This window comes from Schistocerca cancellata, chromosome 8 (genome assembly GCF_023864275.1).
Source record: "Schistocerca cancellata isolate TAMUIC-IGC-003103 chromosome 8, iqSchCanc2.1, whole genome shotgun sequence".
Classification (NCBI taxonomy): Eukaryota; Metazoa; Arthropoda; class Insecta; order Orthoptera; family Acrididae; genus Schistocerca; species Schistocerca cancellata.
Genome location: NC_064633.1, coordinates 206201711 through 206225499, shown reverse-complemented (window position 1 = coordinate 206225499; position 23789 = coordinate 206201711). Strand labels below are relative to the sequence as shown.

At 45.9% G+C, this 23789-nt stretch overlaps 1 protein-coding gene across 1 annotated transcript in view; it reads right to left on the bottom strand.

Annotated features, from left to right (window-relative positions):
* LOC126095467 (homeobox protein ARX-like) overlaps nt 1-17779 on the bottom strand; it is a 67721-nt gene extending 49942 nt beyond the window's left edge. The window contains exon 1 of the mRNA XM_049910258.1: nt 17643-17779. Within this exon, the coding sequence (XP_049766215.1) occupies nt 17643-17779 (137 nt within the window). The remainder of the gene's footprint in view (nt 1-17642) is intronic.
* Between the last annotated feature and the right edge of the window lie 6010 nt (nt 17780-23789).

Below are 23789 nucleotides of genomic sequence, written 5' to 3'. Positions count from 1 at the left end.
CTTGTCAATTTCTGTCCCGCTGGTGAGTTCGATAGTAAAAAAACTCGAGCTGGTTACAGACGTTCTCAGTTGCGAGAGATCCTGCGAACTTGTTGGCTTAGGAAAGGTCTGGCAAGCACGAAGATAAACAGTAGAAACTGTCGCCTTGTGAGGGCGGTCATTATCTTGCTGAAATGTAAGTCCAGGATGGCTTGCCATGAAGGTCAACAGAACGGAGCGCAGAATATCGTTTACGTACTGCTGCGCTGTAAGGTTGCAGTGGATGACAACCTTTTAGTCCTGCTACGAAAAGAAATGGTGGCCCCAGACCACCACCACAACTGGTTGTGGGGCCGTATTGCGATACACACTCAGGTTGGTATCCCACCGCTATAAGGGGGGATTTCGTGACACGTCTTAGACCTGGAGTCTCATTGACTGGAGTAGAATTGGCTTCTGATGACCAGAGAAGATGTGTCTGGAGAGGCCCCGGACGTGGTGGATTGGCGATATTCTACGACCTGTTTTGTTGCCCTTCATGGCAAGCCATCCTGTACTTATATTTCAGCAACATAACGACCGCCCGCACTGGGCGAGAATTTCTATTACTTGTCTTCGTGCTTGCCAAACCCTACCTTGACCAGCATGGTCGCTGGATCTCTAACCAATTGCGAACGTTTGGAGCTTTATGGACAGGGTCTTCCAACCAACGCGGAATTTGGAAAATCTAATGCACCAACTGGTCAGAATTTGGTACGCTGTCCCTCAGGAAGACATCGAACAATTCTATTAATCAATGCCAAGCTGTATAACTGCTTCTGTAAGGGCAAGAGGTGGACCGACGCGTTCTTGACATGCTCAAGTTTTGAATCTCTTTCTCTTGAGTAAATTAGTTTCTTTCTGAAACTGTAATCGTTTGTTTGTAAAAGTACATCAAATTTCGCGATTTCCGTCTCATTCGGATAATTCCTTCGCGCTCTGTTGTTCTTTTGTGTCTTAGAGTCTATATAAACTGTTTGGATGCAAAACGGCTGCGCTGTACTGTGAGTGTCTTTTTATATCTTTGTTCGAACTAATTAAACCTAACTAACCTAAGGACATCACACACATCCATGCCCGAGGCAGGATTCGAACCTGCGACTGTAGCGGTCGCTCGGTTCCAGACTGTAGCGCCCAGAACCGCACGGCCACTCCGTATCTTTGTTCTTCTTAGAGAGTAGTTGTTCATGGATGTGTTAAGAAGTCACGTTTTATTTGTGCATAGTATGCGTGCCTTCAGCGTAGATGGAATAAATGAAAGGAACGAATGGTTCAAATGGCTCTGAGCACTATGGGACTTAACATCTGAGGTCATCAGTCCCCTAGAACTTAGAACTACTTAAACCTAACTAACCTAAGTACATCACACACACCCATGCCCGAGGCAGGATTCGAACCTGCGACCGCAGCGGTCGCGCAGTTCCAGACTGTAGCGCCTAGAACCGCTCGGCCACCGTGGCCGGCTGAAAGGAACGGCCCAATGAAAACGAGACAGATGAAAAAAAATGTAAAATGTTTATTATTTGAAAATTAATGTCTGCGTTTGCGTATGAAATCATGATTGTACACAGACATGCACCTCTTCGTACGAAACAAATCGATAAACACGAATATCTTTCTTCAGGGCTCTAAAACAAGAAAATCGCATGGGGAGAGATCGAGACTGTATGGAGGATGTGTAAGGGCTTCCCAGCGTAACAATCTTGGCAACATATGAGGATTTTTCTGCAACAGAATGACGCCGTCCGTAAGCATTCCTAAGAGTTTTTACTTGACGGTGTGCTTAAAATTTTGCGAAGGGGCAACGTACCGCCGTGCGTCGATTGTGGTTCCGTGTTCCAGAAAGTCATTGAGCAGTGAGAGTGAAAAGAAAAAGGTAACCGCGACTTTGTCCGCCCCTGTTAGCTGAGTCGGTCAGAGAGGCGCTGGCCCTCTCTAATAAAATAACTGCGTAAAAGAATCAACGATCAACTTGAACGGATGTCCTATAACGTCCACCCAGACCAAACGCAAAGAACAAAAGAAGTGGTCAGCGCGACAGACTGTCAATCCTAAGGGACGGGTTCGATTCCCGGCTGGGTCGTACATTTTCTCCGCTCAGGGACTGGGTGTTGTGTTGTCCTAATCATCATCATTTCATCCGCATCGATGCGCAAGTCGCCGAAGTGGCGTCAAATCGAAAGACTTGCACCCGGCGAACGGTCTACCTGACGGGAGGCCCTTGTCACACGACATTTACATTTATTTTACCGTGACTTTCCCGGAACTGGCGTGCATGTTGTTTCGACAACGCTGCAGAAACTTCGCTGGAAAACCCTTACACATCCTCTCTACTGTTACGATCTCTCTCCATGCCATTATCCTGGAACGCTGAAGGAAGTCATTCGTCGCCGTCGATTTGCTTCGGATGAAAAGGTGCACATCTGGTTACAATCATGATTCTGCGTGCAACTGCAAACGTTCTTCCATTAACGTGTTCTGAATTTTGAGTTCAGCAGAAACGCCTAATAGACAAATATGTACTTGGTATCTAGATCTCGTTCGTAACATGCAATTAATACAGAAACATCTCATACTGACTTAAGTGTAGTGTCTACGTAAGAGTTTTAGTGTGACACTATTTACTAAAGTTCGTAAATTGGAACGACAAATGCAAAGCACTTTCCGCCGGTGGTAATGAGGTCACCGCAAGTGGGATAAACAGTGACGTGTGATCACTACAAAAAAAACCACACGTCACAATGTCAATCCGAGCACAGGTGCCTTATCCCTTTGAGTACGTACCAGTGGTTTCTACCTGAAACCTCTAGTTTATTAGTTTTGTTTGGAAGCACCAGCACATTTCGTTTCAAACCATCGATGCCACTGCTACTGCACTGCAAATACATCTAGTGATTCACTGAGTTACTTCTAAGAATGTAATGCACTGTAGCAGTTACAGCGTTGAAAGTCACAGTGGGTGCGGAGATTGTGCTACGTGATTGTAAGAGATTGAGTCATGTGGTTTTTTTAGTGATGATACCGAGGAGATCATTGACAGTGAAGGTAAGTATATCCAGAGGTATGTAACGTAAATTTAGGTTTTTACTACTGCTTTTATACCTGGTTTCAAAATGGAACCATTGCGGCAGGTTGTACACTGGATATAAATTTATTAATTTTAGTCCAATTATTGATTGTTATTTAGAACTGTAATTTGATTTAGGCATTGTGTGTTCATGAAAAATTCGAGACGTCGGATTGTGTCTAAGAAAAATTCGAAATTGCTTTCAAATATATCTCATAAAACTATGGGTGGCTGAAAACTGTATGTCCCTGTGGTTCCAAAGTGAAGACACCTCCTTAAAACAATGGTTGTTTACTTTTAGATAGTCTCTTCTTGTATTCGTTGTTTCCTATTATCATAACAGTTACATTTAAGGGAAATTTAAAAATTATCGAAACTGCAGAACTGCAAAAGCATAATCGCCCATTGCTGCTTCAGGTCACGTTCTAATTTCGTGGAATGATTTTGAACGGTCCCTAGTTGTTCCACGCTGTACATCCGAGCAAAAATTGTGGTCGCACTGCGCTCCAAAGGGATGACATCACTTTTATTGGTTTTGAAGCCCCTGATGTCCGCCGGAAAGGGTTGAAAAGACCAGGAAGTGTCAGCGGTGTCAAAGGTTGTCAGGAACATCTTGTTACTAACCGCACAGCAAACGGTCGTTTTCGATCGCGAAATGTGTGGGAGTCAACGCTCCACGGAAATGGGTAGCTTCACTGACCTCTTTATGCCACCCCCTGAGGCCCTTTCGTGTCGATTCTCAGCTGCGGTGTGTCTGAAGTGTTTTCCTTGGCCAACCACGAGATAACTGCGTGATTTCTATGCTGGGGTCGCGTTTCTGGCCTCCGTCGCAAAGGCGTCAAAAGAAAAGGGGGAAATGTGGATAAGGGCTATGACAACCTTCAACCTTCTTGTCGTATGAAATGTCCACGGTGGCGTTGAGCAGAATTTTGGTGAAATATGGTGTCAATACGACGTCTTTAACCGACTTTACAGCTCACGTGAACTTCCGAGCTACGGTCTCGTTTTCGCACGAGTGCCTTGCTTTTTGAAGCATCGCCGAGATTGAGTGGGAGGTTGCAAGGCGCCACGCTTTTCACCATTACAGAGGTAGGTTGTAGACACATTTGAGCCAAATTTGAAACTTTTGCGTCGCAGTGGGAAACAATTGCCGCACTTCGAAAAGATGACCCTTTAATAATGTTGCACAGTGTTAATTACTAAACGGCAACCTTGTGCGCGGTACACGTTCTAAGTTGCAACTGCGTATGTAGAGGCTTCGAGGGTCAACAAAAATTTGATTTTGAATATTTCATTCTATCAGGTGTGGGGTTCACTGGCGTATTGCTAACTGTGCCGCACGCCAAGCAAGGAACACCCAATCTTCCATGTCATATGAGGTTGGGCCTTTAGAGTGCCACCGAGTCAAAGGTGTATCGAGAGGTTTTCAGTTCGGAAAAACTGCCACTGCCAGTCAATAATTGAGAGTAACAATATTGTAATGGGTCCATTAGAACAGTTTTTTAACACGAAGCCTCTCACTATGGACATTAACTAATTCTGATGCCACAAGTAACCTGAAGCTGGCATCACTCGCCTTTGGAGGAGACAGTAGTTTTTGTGCCTGTACCATCCATGTGTGTGAAAGCAAGGATGGATGATTCTGTGACTGGTCTCAGTTTGGTAACCTGCAATATAACACGATAGTTTTGTCGAACTGAGATAGAGATGGAAGAAGGCAGGAAAGGTTGTCTGCGTCCACAGGACACCAAGGAAAGTTTTTGTGTTACGGCTGTTATGTTCGCCAGAAGCTGTTACGTATGTCTTTGTTCCCCCGTTACTTTAAGCTCACAAGTGACCTGGTGCGCGATCGCATCTTGACTCACTGTGGTTGCTGGTGGGCTGTTGTGTTATTCAAGCACTCGGTATGGTTTCTGGGTGCAGATATAAGAATGCTGTCCTTGAGCGTTTTTCTTTCAGTTGTATAAATTGTGTATTTTTTTCCCTCGATATTCCGCAAATGTAGAAAATGAGATCTTCACGAGAGCTTTATTCTTACTTAAATTGCCACTACAACTACTCGTAGGACAGTTTGGCCATGTTTGTTTAAAGTTATCTCCAGGCTAACTGTGTTTTTCGTTGGTTCATATAGGCTTTATTCCATTGTTAAATTCTTTTGAGAATCGTCTGATAATGAAAGTAGCTGTTTTTGTGTTTGGAAGTTCACAGCGGTCTCTGCATTTCCGCAAAGACCGGCAATTCAAATTGTCTGCGAGTGATTGCATCAGAGCTTGACACGATCGTTTAGACTGTTCCTCTCATATAGGCCTAATTCTGTTCGGATTGTACCACGTTAAAAACTTATCTCCTTGTACAATGTATTTCTTCTCCGTGTTCTTGAGATCAAAGTTATGTTCTTCCCGGAAAGGCCACTTCCTACAACACAAGCGCTCCTTATCCTTTAATGTACAAACTGATAGTGCCGTAGCTTGTCGCTAGAGCAGCCAAAACAAAATGGCATAGCCTATTGACGAAGTGTACAGGCGCCCCGTGTATTTCGGATATTATACTAGGTCTGCAACTTTGCTTCCGCCGTTTTTTCTCGAAGTTCGGGGCTTTATTGTGAAAAACTTACAAAAAAAAGTGTGATTAATAGTATTGCCCATCGCTGGCCACTACATTCTCCCATATTCCGGATAGCATACGAATTCCGTGGCGGAAGAACTGGGCGTCTTTTGTGGGGATCCACGAATCGATTCAATTTTGCACTTGTTCATATGATCGGAAGTGCTGGTCAGCCAGACTGTATGCCATTGATCAAAAAAGGTGATAGCCAGAGAGAGCAACGAATGGAGAATACGGCGGGAGGGATAGGACTTCTCATTTGAACGTTTCCATGTGTATTTTGACGGGTTTTGCGACATGGGGTCGAGCACTGACCAGCTGCAAAATTACCTTTACGTGTCTATAGCTGTATTGCGGCCGGTTGTGTTTCAGTGCTGGGCTCGAACGCATCAACTGCTTTCGATAATGATGTCCTGTGACTGTCTTCGTCTGTTTCGGTAGCTACGAAAACGTTCTGTCTTCCACCGCCATGCCGGTCTTCGACATCAAAACCACCGTTCTAAAGGCGTTGAAAACATTCTCTGCACGTTCTTCCACTAATAGTTCCCTCACCATTGGTCTTACCCAGCATTTTAAGAGCCAAAGCCGCAGATTTCTTCATGTTAAAGCAGAAAATTAAAACTTCTCGCAAATGGCGAGAAATGGGTACGTAAGTTGACGTAATTAATCGAGAATAACCTTATGATGCAATCACTAATCGACTAAGCCGCCCGGGATTAGCCAAACGGTCTAAGGCGCTGCAGTCATGGAGTGTGCAGCTAGTCCCGGCGGAGGTTCGAGTCCTCCCTCGGGCATGGGTGTGTGTGTTTCTCCTTAGGATAATTTAGGTTACGTAGTGTGTAAGCTTAGGGACTGATAACCTTAGCAGTTAAGTCCCATAAGATTTCACACATATTTGAACATTTCTGAACTAATCGACTAATATTTTTATGGCATTACGTTTACATACGCCTAAGCTTATTGTATTACAGCTATAGCCAACCACCCGAACTCGACTTGCCACTACTGCCGCCTGTTGCAAAACGGCGGAAGCAAAGTTGTAGACCTAATAGTTTGAATAGAACTGACCTTCACAGGAGTTACGATCCTTTGCACTGATATTCTGTTACGTCTTCGGCCTCACTGACTGGAATAGAATTATCTTCAGTGATGAGTCCCGCTACTAAGGGAGCCACGGTGACTAGCGGAGAAGTGTCCGGAGACTTCTTCGGACACTAGTGGGGTACCAACCTGACTATCCCCCACCATACGGCCCGACATCCACGAGTGATGGTCTCGGGTGCCATTTTATTCCACAGCAGGATCCTTCGGTTGTCATCCGCGGCACAGCGCAGCGGTACGTCGACGACATTGTACGCCTCGTTTCGTTGCCCTTCATGGCAAGCCATCCTGGGCACACAGCGAGAGTTTCTACTGCTTATCTTCGTTCTTGGCAAACCCTACCTTGGCCAGCAAGGTCACCGGATCTCTCCCCAATTGAGAACGTTCGGAGCGTTATGGGGAGGGCTCTCCAAGCAGCTCGGGATTTTGACGATCTAACGCGCCAATTGCACAGAATTTAGCGCGATATCCCTCAGACGGCTTCAAAAAACACTATCTACCAGTGCCAAACGGAATATCAGCTTGCAAAGGGGCTACAGGTGCATCAATTATTGACTTCCTCAATATCTGAAGCTCTTTCTCTTGAATAAATCACAGAATTTTTCTGAAATTGTAATCATTTGCTTGTCTGTACATGTACGTCATATCTACCGAATCCGTCTTATTAGGATGCAGAGGAAAATGAGCGTTTGGCGTCATTGGCCGGGAGGCCCCTTGCGGGGCAGGTCCGGCCGCCTTAGTGCAGGTCTTATTACATTCGACGCCACATTGGGCGACCTGCGCGCCGGATGGGGATGAAATGATGATGAAGACAGCACAACACCCAGTCCCTGAGCGGAGAAAATCCCCGACGCAGCCGGGAATCGAACCCGGGCCCGTAAGACGGCAATCCGTCACGCTGACCACTCAGCTGTCAGGTCGGACCGTCTTACATCTACATCTACATTTATACTCCGCAAGCCACCCAACGGTGTGTGGCGGAGGGCACTTTACGTGCCACTGTCTTACCTCCCTTTCCTGTTCCAGTCGCGTATGGTTCGCGGGAAGAACGACTGTCTGAAAGCCTCCGTGCGCGCTCTAATCTCTCTAATTTTACATTCGTGATCTCCTCGGGAGGTATAATTAGGGGGAAGCAATATATTCGATACCTCATTCAGAAACGCACCCTCTCGAAACCTGGCGAGCAAGCTACACCGCGATGCAGAGCGCCTCTCTTGCAGAGTCTGCCACTTGAGTTTGCTAAACATCTCCGTAACGCTATCACGGTTACCAAATAACCCTGTGACGAAACGCGCCGCTCTTCTTTGGATCTTCTCTATCTCCTCCGTCAACCCGATCTGGTACGGATCCCACACTGATGAGCAATACTCAAGTATAGGTCGAACGAGTGTTTTGTAAGCCACCTCCTTTGTTGATGGACTACATTTTCTAAGGACTCTCCCAGTGAATCTCAACCTGGTACCCGCCTTACCAACAATTAATTTTATATGATCATTCCACTTCAAATCGTTCCGCACGCATACTCCCAGATATTGTACAGAAGTAACTGCTACCAGTGTTTGTTCCGTTATCATATAATCATACAATAAATGATCCTTCTTTCTATGTATTCGCAATACATTACATTTGTCTATGTTAAGGGTCAGTTGCCACTCCCTGCACCAAGTGCCTATCCGCTGCAGATCTTCCTGCATTTCGCTACAATTTTCTAATGCTGCAACTTCTCTGTATACTACAGCATCATCCGCGAAAAGCCGCATGGAACTTCCGACACTATCCACTAGGTCATTTATATATATTGTGAAAAGTAATGGTCCCATAACACTCCCCTTTGGCACGCCAGAGGTTACTTTAACGTCTGTAGACGTCTCTCCTTTGACAACAACATGCTGTGTTCTGTTTGCTAAAAACTCTTACTGGGATAACTCCTTCGTGGTGCGTCGTAGTTCTTTTTTGTGTTGATAAAAACTTGTTTTCGAAACATTTAACTTTCGTGATCTAACCGGACTTGCTACGTAAGAGGGGGAGGGCAGCTACGTGAAGTAGGGCCGAAACTCTGGACCGTTTTACAACACGAGACACTGTCACACAACCAGACTGGTAACGGTCGCGGGGACCGGGGCTCGCACAGTGTGATGCTTTCTTCGGGCTCTGCGAACAAGTAATGCACGGCGACAGGGGAATGTAATCAGCAGGAACCGGCAGAAAGGAGTGTGAGGAGCTGGGAGCGTGGCTGGCCGCAAATTGGCCGCAGGCTGAGGCGAGCAGCCGCGCATTAATACGCAACGAGCCGCAACAAGTAGCGCCAGGTGGGGCAGCCGGCTTAACACCCCACCACTGCTGCTACAACCTGTCGTCACACGCTACAATCGCCAGCAGTCTACCGTCTGCTAAAATCTGGTTGCTTTAAGAAGAGTCATGGAGACTAGAAATCTACTCTGTAGCAATCAGTATGGGTTTCGAAAAAGACGATCGTGTGAAAGCCAGCTCACGCTATTCGTCCACGAGACTCAGAGGAGCATAGACGAGGGTTCCCAGGTAGATGCCGTGTTTCTTGACTTCCGCAAGGCGTTGTATACAGTTCCCCCACAGTCGTTTAATGAACAAAGTAAGAGCATGTGGACTATCAGACCAATTGTGTGATTGGATTGAAGAGTTCCTAGATAACAGAGCACAGCATGTCATTCTCAATGGAGAGACGTCTTCCGAAGTAAGAGTGATTTCAGGTGTGCCGCAGAAGAGTGGTGTAGGACCGTTGCTATTCACAATATACATAAATGACCTTGTGGATGACATCGGAAGTTCACTGAGGATTTTTGCGGATGATGCTGTAGTATATCGAGAGGTTGTAACAACGGAAAATTGTACTGAAATGCAGGAGGATCTGCAACGAATTGACGCATGGTGCAGGGAATGGCAATTGAATCTCAATGTAGACAAGTGTAATGTGCTGTGAATACGTAGAAAGAAAGATCCCTTATCATTTAGCAACAATATATCAGGTTAGCAACTGGAAGCAGTTAATTCCATAAATTATCTGGGAGTAGGCATTAGGAGTGATTTAAAATGGAATGACGATATAAAGTTGATCGTCGGTAAAGCAGATGCCAGACTGAGATTCAGTGGAAGAATCCTAAGGAAATGCAGTCCAAAAACAAAGGAAGTAGGTTACAGTAGACTTGTTCACCCACTGCTTGAATACTGCTCACCAGTGTGGGATCCGTACCAGATAGGGTTGATAGAAGAGACAGAGAAGATCCAAAGGAGAGCAGCGCGCTTCGTTACAGGATGATTTAGTAATCGCGAAAGCGTTACGGAGATGATAGATAAACTCCAGTGGAAGACTTTGCAGGAGAGACGCTCAGTAGCTCGGTACGGGCTTTTGTTGACGTTTCGAGAACATACCTTCACCGAGGAGTGAAGCAGTATATTGCTCCCTCCTACCAATACCTCGCGAAGAGACCATGAGGATAAATGGTTCAAATGGCTCTGAGCACTATAGGACTTAACATCTGTGGTCATCAGTCCCCTAGAACTTCGAACTACTTAAACCTAACTAACCCAAGGACATCACACACTACCATGCCCGAGGCAGGATTCGAACCTGCGACCGTAGCGGTCACGCGGTTCCAGACTGAAGCGCCTAGAACCACACGGCCACACCGCCCGGCAGACGATAAGGATAAAATCAGAGAGATTAGAGCCCACACAGAGGCATACCGACACTCTTTCTTTCCACGAACAATACCAGACTGGAATAGAAGGGAGAACCGATAGTTGTACTCAAGGTACCCTCCGCCACACACCGTCAGGTGGTTTGCGGAGTATGGATGTAGATGTACATGTTGAATATTTCCCAATACCGTGTCGAATCTCCTTCAGTCCGGCGTGGTCGGCAGGTCGACGAAGCATGGACTGCACAAGACTTTGGAAGGTCCCAGCAGAAACATTGAGCCATGCTGCCTCTATATCCGTCCGTAAGTGCAGATGTGTTGACGACACAGAATTTTGTGCACGAACTGACCTGTCAATTATGTCCCATAAATGTTCCATAGGATTTATGTTGGGCAATGTGGGTGGCCTAATCATTCGCTCGAACTGTTCAGAGTGTTCTTCAAACCAATCGCGAACAACTGTGGCCAGTGACATGGCACACTGTCATTCATAAAAGTTCCACCGTTTCTGAGAACATACTGTTCATAAATGGCTGCAAATGATCTCTAAGTACCCGAACATGCAGAGGACCGAGTCTATTCCATGCAAATACAGCGCACACTGACCCGTGCGCGGTTCGTGTTCATGCCACTTTTTGTTCGTCATCTACTTGTACGTTACTGTCGCCTCGTTTTCTTATTCCATTTACTGGCGTCACTAACTTCTGCCTTACTTGCCCGTGAGTGGCAGCAGCAGCGCTTATCGATAAGTGCACCGTCGCACCATCTCCGGAGTGACCGATAGTATTTCCGGGTCGCCGTGTGTCTGGAGGTCAGTTGGAGACGACTAGTAGTGCAGTCGGGGACGGAGCAGCGGTCGGCGACGAAGTAGCGTCAGGGACGGAGCAGTAGTGAGGTGCAGACAGCGGGTACTTGCCGACCACTGGCGACACACACGCACTGTCCGACTGAAGGAGACTGGAGCGGGAACCACCGATGGTTGGTCGTTGGGTCGGTCGTCCCGTCAGCCGACGTCTGTTTGTTCCTTTGACCGTTTCCGCGTGGTGACAGTCGGTCGGTTAGCGGAGAGCAGCGAGGAGGTCCCCGTAGCACGCAGTCGGGCCGGAGCCGCTGGCGGCGTGCACGCGCGGTTGGAGTTGCTCAAAAATGGTTCAAATGGCTCTGAGCACTATGGGACTTAACATCTTAGGTCATCAGTCCCCTAGAACTTAGAACTACTTAAACCTAACTAACCCAAGGACATCACACACTACCATGCCCGAGGCAGGATTCGAACCTGCGACCGTAGCAGCAGCGCGGTTCCGGACTGCAGCGCCTAGAACCGCACGGCCACCGCGGCCGGCCGGTGGGAGTTGTGAGGCGCTTCTTGCGAGTGTTACGAAGTTTGTCGCCCACCGACCTTCGACAATGAAGTTAAGTGCTCACTTAACCTACAGTCAAGCCTCAACTGCTATCAGTTCTCTTCGTTTGATCCTGGTTGTTGCTTTCTGCGAGATTCACGCGAGTAACAACGTGTCGGCTAGAATTGCAGCCGTTTTCTTGGATGGGGTTTAACTTAATTCATTCCTTCATTAATGAGCGCTATCTTCTGCCTTGTGGCCGTTAACATTCCAGTTGCCTGCCCTGGGCGTTGACGTAGTTTTTGGCAGTTTATTTTCCTCGTTGTGTTGTTGCTGTCCAGCACGGCATATAGTTCGACAGCTGAGGTGTATTGGTAGTTTTGGGCGTTTATTATGTCTTGGCTGGACTGGACACCAGTATCCAGAACGTTGTGTTACTGACCGTCTTGTTACCGTTCTGCTCGTCGGGTGGAGCAGAACTAATTTTGTTGGTCGGTTTGTCGGCTGGCCTTCGGTTGGGTTGCCTTCGATTAAGAGGTTGTCGGTCTGGCTACCTGTCTCACCTAAACGTGTGTTAGTGACTTCCCAGGCTGACCCTTGGAACCTTCTGAATGCCGCTCCTTGTGTTTTACATAGTGATTTCCTTTCCGTCTTAAGTACTCTGTGTGGCCTTCAGCAGAGTTTTAAACTGAAAATTCAAAATCTTGCTCTTGCCATTAAATCATAACATTGTTATTTTTTGGGGTATGAGGCCTTTAGCCGAGTTCGCATGAAATGTTTTAAGCTAAGGCCCTCAGCCTGTTGAATTGAAAGCCCTTCTTCCTAGGCTTTAAGCTGTTAAATTGTTTGGTTTCAGCCTATTTAGAATTAACATTGGGTCCTGCGCCACTCTCGCATTGTATCATCAACTCTTACAAACTGAAATCGGGACTCATCCGATCAGGCCACGGTTTTCCAGTCGTTTAGGGTCCAACCGATATGGTCACGAGCCTAGGAGAGGCGCTGCAGGGGATGTCGTGCTGTTAGCAAAGGCACTCGCGTCGGTCGTCTACTGCCGTAGCCCATGAACGTCAAACTTCGACACACCGTCCTAACGGATACGTTCGTCGTTCGTCCCACATTGATTTTTGCGGTTATTTCACGCAGTACTGCTTGCCTGTTAGCACCGAGTACTCTACGCGAACGTTGCTGTTCTCGGTCATTAGTGAAGGCCGTTCGCCACTGCATTGTCCGTGGTGGGAAATAATGCCTGAAATTTGAAATTCTCCGCACACTCTTGAGACTGTGGTTCTGGGAATACTGAATTCCCTAACGATTTCCGGAGTCTACCTCTAACTACCATTCCGAGTCCAAAATCTTTTAATTCCCATCGTTGCGGCGACCAAAATCACTTTGGAAATCTTTTCACATGAATCACCTGAGCACAAATGACAGCTCCGCCAATGTACTGTCCTTTTATACCTTGTGTACACGATACTACCAGCATCTGTATATGTGCATATCGCTATCCCATCACCTCGATGATGTGGAAGATGAATTTGGGTTCCGAAGAAACGAAGGCTCTGAGCACCATGGGACTTAACATCTTAGGTCATCAGTCCCCTAGAACTTAGAACTACTTGAGCCTAACTAGCCTAAGGACATCACAAACATCCATGCCCGAGGCAAGATTCGAACCTGCGACCGTAGCAGTCGCGCGGTTCCGGACTGAAGCGCCTAGACCGCTCGCTCACCGCGGCCGGCGGAGGAAGGAAGGAATACGGGAAGAATACAATACCGTATTCTCTGAGGTCTCAGATGCAATGAGGGGCGACGACAGGTGACGTGAAAGAGAGTGCAAAGTACTGACAAAATTACCATACAAAATGGAATGTCTGGGGCGCAAGAAAGTCGCGAGTGTAACAACTAAACTAATGAAACAATTTCAGAAGTGATGTCAAGGCTCGACAAAATGTCTAACATGATTAATCAAGATTGTGCAATCGGTACCAGTTTTGTATGTTAATACTCGGTGCCACAAAACCAAAAAGATCAATAACACAACGACTATTTGTGGGTTTCTCCTTTAATTACTTTCTCACACAATGTCACCATGGAAGAAGAGGCGCAGTCAACAAGGATAAGCCACCATTTGCGGGCGAAACATGACACATGATTGGCACGCTCCAGAAACCATGTCTTCAAACATAGGAGACCGATCACGGCACACATTTTAATACAAGCACTACGACAGACAGTGCTCAAAAATAAATGCTGCATTTACCAGAGGAAAATCACCAAACAGCCGAATGTTTTCGGAGGTGGTTATTTTATTTACAGGACCAGTTTCGGCGTCTCATTAATGCTGTCTTCCGGCCCCTAAGCACTCCATGTCTAAAGAATAAGATACATCGCTGCATGCATAATCGGAGCCATCAACACTGAGTTGTTGTAAAGTCTTTGTATTACGAATTCCACAAAAATTAACGGAATCCAGATATTGATGGCTCCGGTTATGCATACATCGATGTATCTGATTCTCTTGAGATGGAGTGCACAAGAGTATGAAGATGGCATTAATGAGATGCGGAAACCGGTCGTATAATTAAAATAGCTTCGGGAAACGTACGGCTGTTTGGTAAATATCTGACCAGCTACTGCCCGTAACCACGATGTATCATCAGATGTAAATAGTGCATTCTCTAACATTTTCTTTTGTAGTCATATCTGAGCACACAAAAATATAACCATTGCGGAACTGAAAAAGTAAAAGGATTGACGTCTGAAGAGCATGAACGCTAATAGACAGTTCTTACATCACAGTGTCAGTATTCGAGAGTGATGTAATTATCTACACACGAGTTGCGAAAGGGTTTCACACTGCAGAACAGCAGTCTTAGTACAGTATGACATCATCTTAGAAATCGTCGATTAGTAACAAAAATGCTAACGTACGGTTTGTATGGGAAAAAATGAGATTCGCTCGAAGACTGGTTGACCCGTGTAATGTCATTTACAAGAATAAAATAAAAAAACCGGGAGATTATCTATATCATCATCATCATCATCATGGTTTAAGACTGATTATGCCTTTCAGCGTTCAGTCTGGAGCATAGCCCCCATATAAAATTCCTCCATGATCCCCTATTCAGTGCTAACATTGGTGCCTCTTCTGATGTTAAACCTATTACTTCAAAATCATTCTTAACCGAATCCAGGTACCTTCTCCTTGGTCCGCCCCGACTCCTCCTACCCTCTACTGCTGAACCCATGAGTCTCTTGGGTAACCTTGCTTCTCCCATGCGTGTAACATGACCCTACCATCTAAGCCTGTTCGCCCTGACTGCAACATCTATAGAGTTCATTCCCAGTTTTTCTTTGATTTCCTCATTGTGGACACCCTCCTGCCATTGTTCCCATCTACTAGTACCTGCAATCATCCTAGCTACTTTCATATCTGTAACCTCAACCTTGTTGATAAGGTAACCTGAACCCACCCAGCTTTCGCTCCCATACAACAAAGTTGGTCGAAAGATTGAACGGGGCACAGATAACTTAGTCTTGGTACTGACTTCCTTCTTGCAGAAGAGAGTAGATCGTAGCTGAGCGCTCACTGCATTAGCTTTGCTACACCTCGCTTCCAGTTCTTTCACTATGTTGCCATCCTGTGAGAATATGCATCCTAAGTACTTGAAACCGTCCACCTGTGCTAACTTTGTTCCTCCTATTTGGCACTCAATCCGTTTATATTTCTTTCCCACTGACATTACTTTCGTTTTGGAGATGCTAATCTTCATACCATAGTCCTTACATTTCTGATCCAGCTCTGAAATATTACTTTGCAAACTTTCAATCGAATCTGCCATCACAACTAGGTCATCCTCATATGCAAGACTGCTTATTTTGTGTTCACATATCTTAATCTCACCCAGCCAGTTTATTATTTTCAACATATGATCCATAAATAATACGAACAACAGTGGAGACAGGTTGCAGCCTTGTCTTACCCCTGAAACTACTATGAACCATGAGCTCAATTTACCGTGAAGCCTAACTGCTGCCTGACTATCCATGTAAAGACCTTTAATTGCTTGCAAAAGTTTACCTCCTATTCCATAATCTCGTAGAACAGACAATAACTTCCTCCTAGGAGCCCGGTCATATGCCTTTTCCAGATCTATAAAGCATAGATGCAGTTCCCTGTTCCACTCATAACACTTCTCCATTATTTGCCGTAAGCTAAAGATCTGGTCCTGACAACCTCTAAGAGGCCTAAACCCACATTGATTTTCAACCAATTGGTCCTCAACTAATACTCGCACTTTCCTTTCAACAATACCTGAGAAGATTTTAGCCACAACGCTGATTAAAGAGATACCTCTGTAGTTGTTACAATCTTTTCTGTTTCCTTGTTTAAAGATTGGTGTGATTACTGCTTTTGTCCAGTCTGATGGAACCTGTCCCGACTCCCAGGCCATTTCAATTATCCTGTGTAGCCAGTTAAGACCTGACATTCCACCGTATTTGATGAGTTCCGACTTAATTTCATCCACCCCAACTGCTTTATTGCACTGCAATCTATTGACCATTTTCTCCACTTCCTCAAATGTGATCCTATATCCATCATCATTCCTATCCCATTCTACCTCCAAATCTGAAACATTACTGATCGTATTTTTACCTACATTGAGCAACTCATCAAAATATTCCCTCCATCTGCCCAAGGCATCCACAGGATTCACCAGCAGTTTTCCTGACCTGTCCAAAATACTTGTCATTTCCTTCCTACCTCCCTTTCGAAGACTGCTAATTACACTCCAGAATGGTTTTCCAGCAGCTTGACCCATAGTCTCCAACATGTTTCCAAAGTCTTCCCAAGATTTCTTCTTGGATGCTGCAATTATCTGTTTGGCTTTGTTTCTTTCTTCAACATAACTTTCTCTGTCTACCTGAGTTCTAGTATGTAGCCATTTTTGATACGCCTTCTTTTTCCTTTTACAGGCTGCCTTGACTGTGTCATTCCACCAAGCTGTTTGCTTCATCCTAATTTTACACACTACTGTTCCAAGACATTCTTTAGCCACTTCTAGTACTGTGTCCCTGTACCTTGTCCATTCCTTTTCCAATGACTGTAATTGACTACATTCAACTAACTGGTACCTTTCTGAGATCGCTGTTATGTACTTGTGCCTGATTTCCTTATCCTGAAGTTTCTCCACTCTTATCCTCCTACATATGGACCTGACCTCCTGCACTTTCGGCCTCACAATACCAATTTCACTGCAGATTAAATAATGATCAGTGTCATCAAAGAATCCCCTGAATACACGTGTGTCCCTCACAGCCTTCCTGAATTCCTGATCTGTTATTATATAGTCAATGATAGATCTGGTTCCCCTGCCTTCCCAAGTATACCGGTGAATGTTCTTATGTTTAAAAAAGGAGTTTGTGATTACTAAGCCCATACTGGCACAGAAATCCAAGAGTTGTTTCCCGTTCCTGTTGGCCTCCATATCCTCTCCAAATTTACCCATAACCTTTTCATACCCTTCTGTTCGATTTCCAATCCTGGCGTTAAAATCACCCATGAGCAAAACACTGTCCTTGTCCTTTACTCTAACAACTACATCACTGAGTGCCTCATAAAAACTATCCATCTTATCTTGATCTGTCCCTTCACAATGCGAATATACAATCCTAATTTTCTTGCTAGACTCTGTCAAATCTATCCACATCAGTCGTTCGTTTATATACCTTATTGCAACTACGCTGGGTTCCGTTTCTTTCCTGATGTAAAGCCCTACATCCCATTGTGCTATTCCTGCTTTGACTCCTGACAGGTAGACCTTGTATTCTCACACTTCCTCTTCTTTCTCGCCCCTTACCCGAATGTCACTAACAGCTAAAACGTCCAGCCCCATCTTACTTGCAGCCTCTGCCAGCTCTACCTTCTTTCCAGAGTAGCCCCCATTGGTATTAATAGCTCCCCATCTCATTACCGTTTGTTTGCCAAGTCGTATCTTAGGAGTCCCTGGTTTGTCAGTTAGAGGTGGGACTCCGTCACCTCCAAAGGTCCGAGGCATTTTGCTCTGATTGTTGCCAGCATCATATTTAAGTACCAGGGAAGCAGGTTGCTAGCCTTACTTGCCACGAGTCCCATTGGGTTTTACCCCTAACGATTGAGGGACTAACCGGTGGATTTGGTAGTCTTTGCCGTATGAGCACAAAGGTGACCACGACTCAGAATATGTCCGAGATGCCCAGCCTTATTCCAAAGTAACTGGTATCCCGACTGTCGCGACCACTTACTTGGCCACTCATACGTTGCCCGTGGTTCATGAACTAGGACATGACTACAGGAACCCACACCATGAACCGCACCATTATCTATAACATGTACAAAAATCAGACTGCAATTCTAGCTGTCAATAGACACGAGAGGGAAACGGTACTTGAGAAATAGCAGGACATGGCTATTCAATCTGTACGTATAGCTAGCGGTAAACGAAACAAAGTAGAAATTTGAAACTGGAATTTAAGCTCAGGGAAGAAATGCACTGTGCACTGACATTAATGTGACCACCTGTCAAAAGCTTGAATAACCGCCTTTTGCAGAATGGGCCTATGCGGAATGTGCAGGAAGAGAGTGTGTGGTTCTGGAAGGTACAGACAGGGATGTGGAGCCATGCCGAGTCCTGTGCCGTGACCAGCTCCGTAAAGCCGTCGGCACACGGACCGTGCTGTTGAACGTGCTGCTTAACGCTCAGGAACGATGCTACTTGTGCGTACGGTACGTGGGCCGCAACGTGGTACACGTGATCGCAACGCACTCCAGCGGCAGTTGAGGGATGTTTCTAGTTCGTAAATCACACTGTTTACTCAATGGGTGATAGTAAAATTCCCACATTAGCTCTATTAAAACGCACATTTCCTGCATCGTCCACGAAAAGGAAAGTATCATGTCCAATCAATAAGGACTCAGGCTTATAAAAGTTCCATTATAAAGAGTGCGATACAAATTTGCAATACTTCTTCACATAAGATAAACATTAATTCATCATTCCCACATTTTAGCAAAACCCCAAGGTCAGTCTTACTTGATCACTGTTCCTACCCAGTAGCAGAATCTTTGCAACACGTGAATTACGAAGCGTTAAAGAAAAAGGAGCAAAATAGCTTTACACAAGTAGCGCAAGCTGTCCTGTAGGTCAAGCCAATCGAACACCCAAAGAAAGGTGAACTTATATTTACATAACATCAAAAATTTACTATTTACTTATATTAAATTAATAATAAAGTAAAAGAACCTAATAAAAGCGCAAATGTTAGGAAAAAATTTATATACTGGCGAGTCGTGAACCACCGCTCAAACATAATGATACTTCGAGTCAGTGACACTACTCACCACGCTACACCAGCATCATAAAATTTATTGCCTTTTATCGAATCTTACCAATGTTATCACTTGCTGAAAGCTTTAATCGTAACTATGTTACTAACTGAAATATAATTATAACAAATTGTACCAAAAACTGTGTGTTCTGGTTGCATCCTCAGTGTATTGCTGCCTTCAAATAGCCTACTCTCATAATACGCAAGTTAGAATAATTCTTTTGCCACGAATATGATGTTTCTCATTATTTTATTGCAGCGGATCACACAGTTAACAAAGGGTTTTCCAGTGATTCTCAATTTGCTGGTGCTCAGAAACGGCATATATACATATAGGCTTGACATGGCGCATCACAACTCTGTGCTGAAGGGAGACGGCGTGTGTGTGACGTAGGTGGCGTTGCGCCATCTCATTGGTCAACGCTCAGACGCACGCTCAGAATATCTAACATGCCAGATATTGCTCTGCACGTTCGGAAAGACTCCCGAACGTGCTATTCCACGCTATGACGTCAGAAACTCGGCACGCTCAACGCTCAACGTTCGGTTGCACGCTCCGTGTGCCGACAGCTTTAGGTTTCTTGATTTACATGTCACGGCGCGAAGAACCCAATCGAGGTGGTCCCACAGATTCTCGATTGGGATTAAATCCAGAGAGTACGGGTGTCCAGTAAACTGGTCCTGGTGCTTTTCGAGCCATTGACGTACACTGCGAGCGGCGTGACACGTTGCATTGTCCTGCTGATAGATGCCATCGTGCCAAGGAAAAGCAAATTGCATTTAGTAGTGGATATGGTTCACAAGGATAGAGCATACGAGTACTTGTGTGGATCCACTGCGCCTTCCGGAATGATGAGATCACCCATGAAATGAGACAAAAACATTCCCCAGACCATAACGCTCCCACTTCCGACCGGACCCTTCCGACGACTGTCGCAGGGTATGTGCGTTCGGACATTTCACGCCGTACAAGCCAACGGCCATCCGGCCGATGGAGCATAAAACGTGATTCATCTGAAAAGACCACCTGCCACTACTCAATCGACGTCTAGTTGCGGCACTGGCGTGCAAATTCCGGTCTTCGTCGCCGAAGAACAGAGATCAGCGCGGAAGGATGAACCAGGGGCCTGCTGCGAAGGCCCATGTGAAGTAACGTTCGCTATACGTTCGTTGAGAAGACACTGCTGATAGCCCCTTGATTCATATGGCCGATCAGTTGCTCAACAGTTGCACTTTATTCATCTGTACATTTACCTGCAGCCGTCTTTCACCCCTGTCATCTATGGCCCGTGGTGCTCCAGACAGCCCGCATCTCGTGGTCGTGCGGTAGCGTTCTCGCTTCCCACGCCCGGGTTCCCGGGTTCGATTCACGGCGGGGTCAGGGATTTTCTCTGCCTCGTGATGGCTGGGTGCTGTGTGATGTCCTTAGGTTAGTTAGGTTTAAGTAGTTCTAAGTTCTAGGGGACTGATGACCGTAGATGTTAAGTCCCATAGTGCTCAGAGCCATTTGAACCATTTTTTTTGCTCCAGACACACAGTTTACAGACGACTGAACAGACATAGTTTATTCGCCGGAGATCTGCAAGGTGCATTCCCCTGACCCCTGGTCACTGGAGAGCCCATAAAGCCTGGCGTCAAGAACACAGTACATGGTCTTTGGAACAGTGGTCCCAGCTTATGTTCACGGACGAGTCCAGATATAGTCTGAACAGTGATTCTCGCCGGGTTTTCATCTGGCGTGAACCAGGAACCGGATACCAACCCCTTAATGTCCTTGAAAGGGACCTTTGTGGAGGTCGTGGTTTGATGGTGTGGTGTGGGATTATGATTGGTGCACGTACACCCCTGCATGTCTTTGATAGAGGAACTGTAACAGGTCAGGTGCATCGAGACGTCATTTTGCACCAGTATGTCTGCCTTTTCAGGGGTGCAATGGGTCTCGCCTTACTCCTGATGGATGATAACGCACGGCCCCACCGAGCTGCCATCGTGGAGGAGTACCTTGAAACAGAAGATATCGGGCGAATGGAGTGGCCTGCCTGTTCTCCAGACCTAAACCTCATCATGCACGTCTGGGATTCTATCGGTCGACGTATCGCCGCACGTCTTCAAACCCTAGGACACTTCACGAACTCCGACAGGCACTGGTGCAAGAATGGGAGGCTATACCCCAGCAGCTGTTCGACCACCTGATCCAGAGTATGCCAACCCGTTGTGCGGCCTGTGTACTTGTGCATGGTGAACGTATCCTATATTGATGTCGGGGTACATACGTAGGAAACAGTGGTGTTTTGTACCTCATGTGTTTCGGAGCGGTTTTCTCAACTTATCACCAATACCGTGGAGTTACAGATCTGTGTCGTGTGTGTTCTCTATGTGCCTATACCATTAGCGCCAGTTTTGTGTAGTGCCACGTTGTGTGGCACTTATCCTTAATTTATGAGCATGGGTGTTGAATACCACTGGTCTTCTAACGGGCTTCACCCACCAGTGTCATGAGGCAGCGTATAGTAGTGAATGTATTTGTGTAAAGAAACGAAATGTCTCAGAAAATATTGTTTATTAGAAATCAGCTGCACCTGTATCAAGTATTTTACAATAATCTATTTTGACTTATAATAGGTCACTTTTACGAGGGTATTCTGAAAGGTAATGCTTCCGAATTTTTTATTCTGTTCTGAATTTCGGTTGAGACGTAACATGTCACGCATATTACACGGTCGAATTTTCCGCTTCGCTGAAGCAAACTTGCCACTACAGGGAGTTTAACGGTCGGAGCAAGGAGGACATAAAAAGCAATCTAGCACTGCAAATAAGGGCATTCCTGGTCAAGAGGTCTGCTAGTATCAAACATAGACCCTACTTTGAGGAAGAAATTTCTGAAAATGTACGTTTGGAGCACAGCATTGTATGGTAGTGGAACATGGACTGTGGGAAAACCGGAACAGAAGAGAATCGAAGCATTTGAGATGTGTTGCTACAGTCGAATGTTGAAAATTACGTGGACTGATAAGGTGAGGAATGAGGAGGTTTTGTGCAGAATCGGAGAGGAAAGGAATATGTGGGAAACACTGACAAGGAGAAGGGACACTATGATAGATCATCTGTTGAGATATCATGGAATGATATCTGGTATTTCGGCAGATATTTGCAGTTTTGCTTTTGAAATGTGTAGATGGAGTCAGCCCAAAGAAATACTTCTCATCACATCTTTAAATGCGACACACAGCGTCGACGAAAAGCGACGGTTTAGTTTCCTCTTACAAACATTTTTAAAGCGGAATTTTACGAGTTCATGCGATATCGCGGTGCCATATTAATATCGTACGACATTCGTTTTACTAATATGTATTAACAGGGATATTACAACATGAAGAATAACGTACTCCAGCAGCGACAACACCGCCCTAGCCCACACTGACTGCTAACGCCATGCGGCAGCGCTGCTCAGTCGCTACTGGAGTACCAGTAATTCTTCGAGTTGTACTGTTGCATTGTCGTTGTCCCTGCCATATCGACAAAACGAATATCGCACTAGACTATTATGAGACCGCTCTATCGAATAGGAACGTAAAATTCTGCTTCAAAAATTTCTTTTTTTTCCGACGGGAAGCAAACCACGGGCATAACGAGATATTTAACAAAGTTAATCAGTTACAATGAAATGAACACCCTTAGCTGCATACAGGCGTTGACATACGTCAACGGGGACAGATGAAAATGTGTGCCCTGACCGGGACTCGAACCCGGGATCTCCCGCTTACATGGCAGACGCTCTATCCATCTCAGCCACCGAGGACACAGAGGATAGCGCGAGTGCAGGGATTTCTCTCTGGCACGCCTCCCGCGAAACTCACATTCTCAACGTATTGTCCCGCACTACATTCGTAGTGCCCCCGCCCATTATACTCATCACTCGCGGTGCGTTGCCGATTCCCGTAAGAGTTCGGTCACTGTTTGTGCATTCGCACAGAAGAAGAAGATGGTCAAGTGGCCGGTGAGCCTTAACTATATATATATACCAAGATGGTATCTGTTCTTTCGGACATGGGCGGGGGCACTACGAATGTAGTGCGGGACAACACGTTGAGAATGTGAGTTTCGCGGGAGGCGTACCAGAGATAAATCCCTGCACACACATTTTCATCTGTCCCCGTTGACGTATGTCAACGCCTGTAAGCAGCTAAGGGTGTTCATTTCATTGTAATTTCATTCTAACGAGCTGCATGGTCACCGATGGTATCTGTTCTTTCGGACATGTCCGACAGAACAGATACCATCTTGGTATATACATAGTTAAGGCTCACCGGCCACTTCACCATCTTCTTCTTCTGTGTGAATGCACAAACAGTGCCCGAACTCTTACGGGAATCGGCAACGCGCCGCGAGTAATGAGTATAATGGGCGGGGGCACTACGAATGTAGTGCGGGACAATACGTTGAGAATGTGGGTTTCGCGGGAGGCGTGCCAGAGATAAATCCCTGCAGTCGCGCTATATTCTGTGTCTTCGGTGGCTGAGTTGGATAGAGCGTGTGCCATGTAAGCGGGAGATCCCGGGTTCGAGTCCCGGTCAGGGCACACATTTTCATCTGTCGCCGTTGACGTATGTCAAC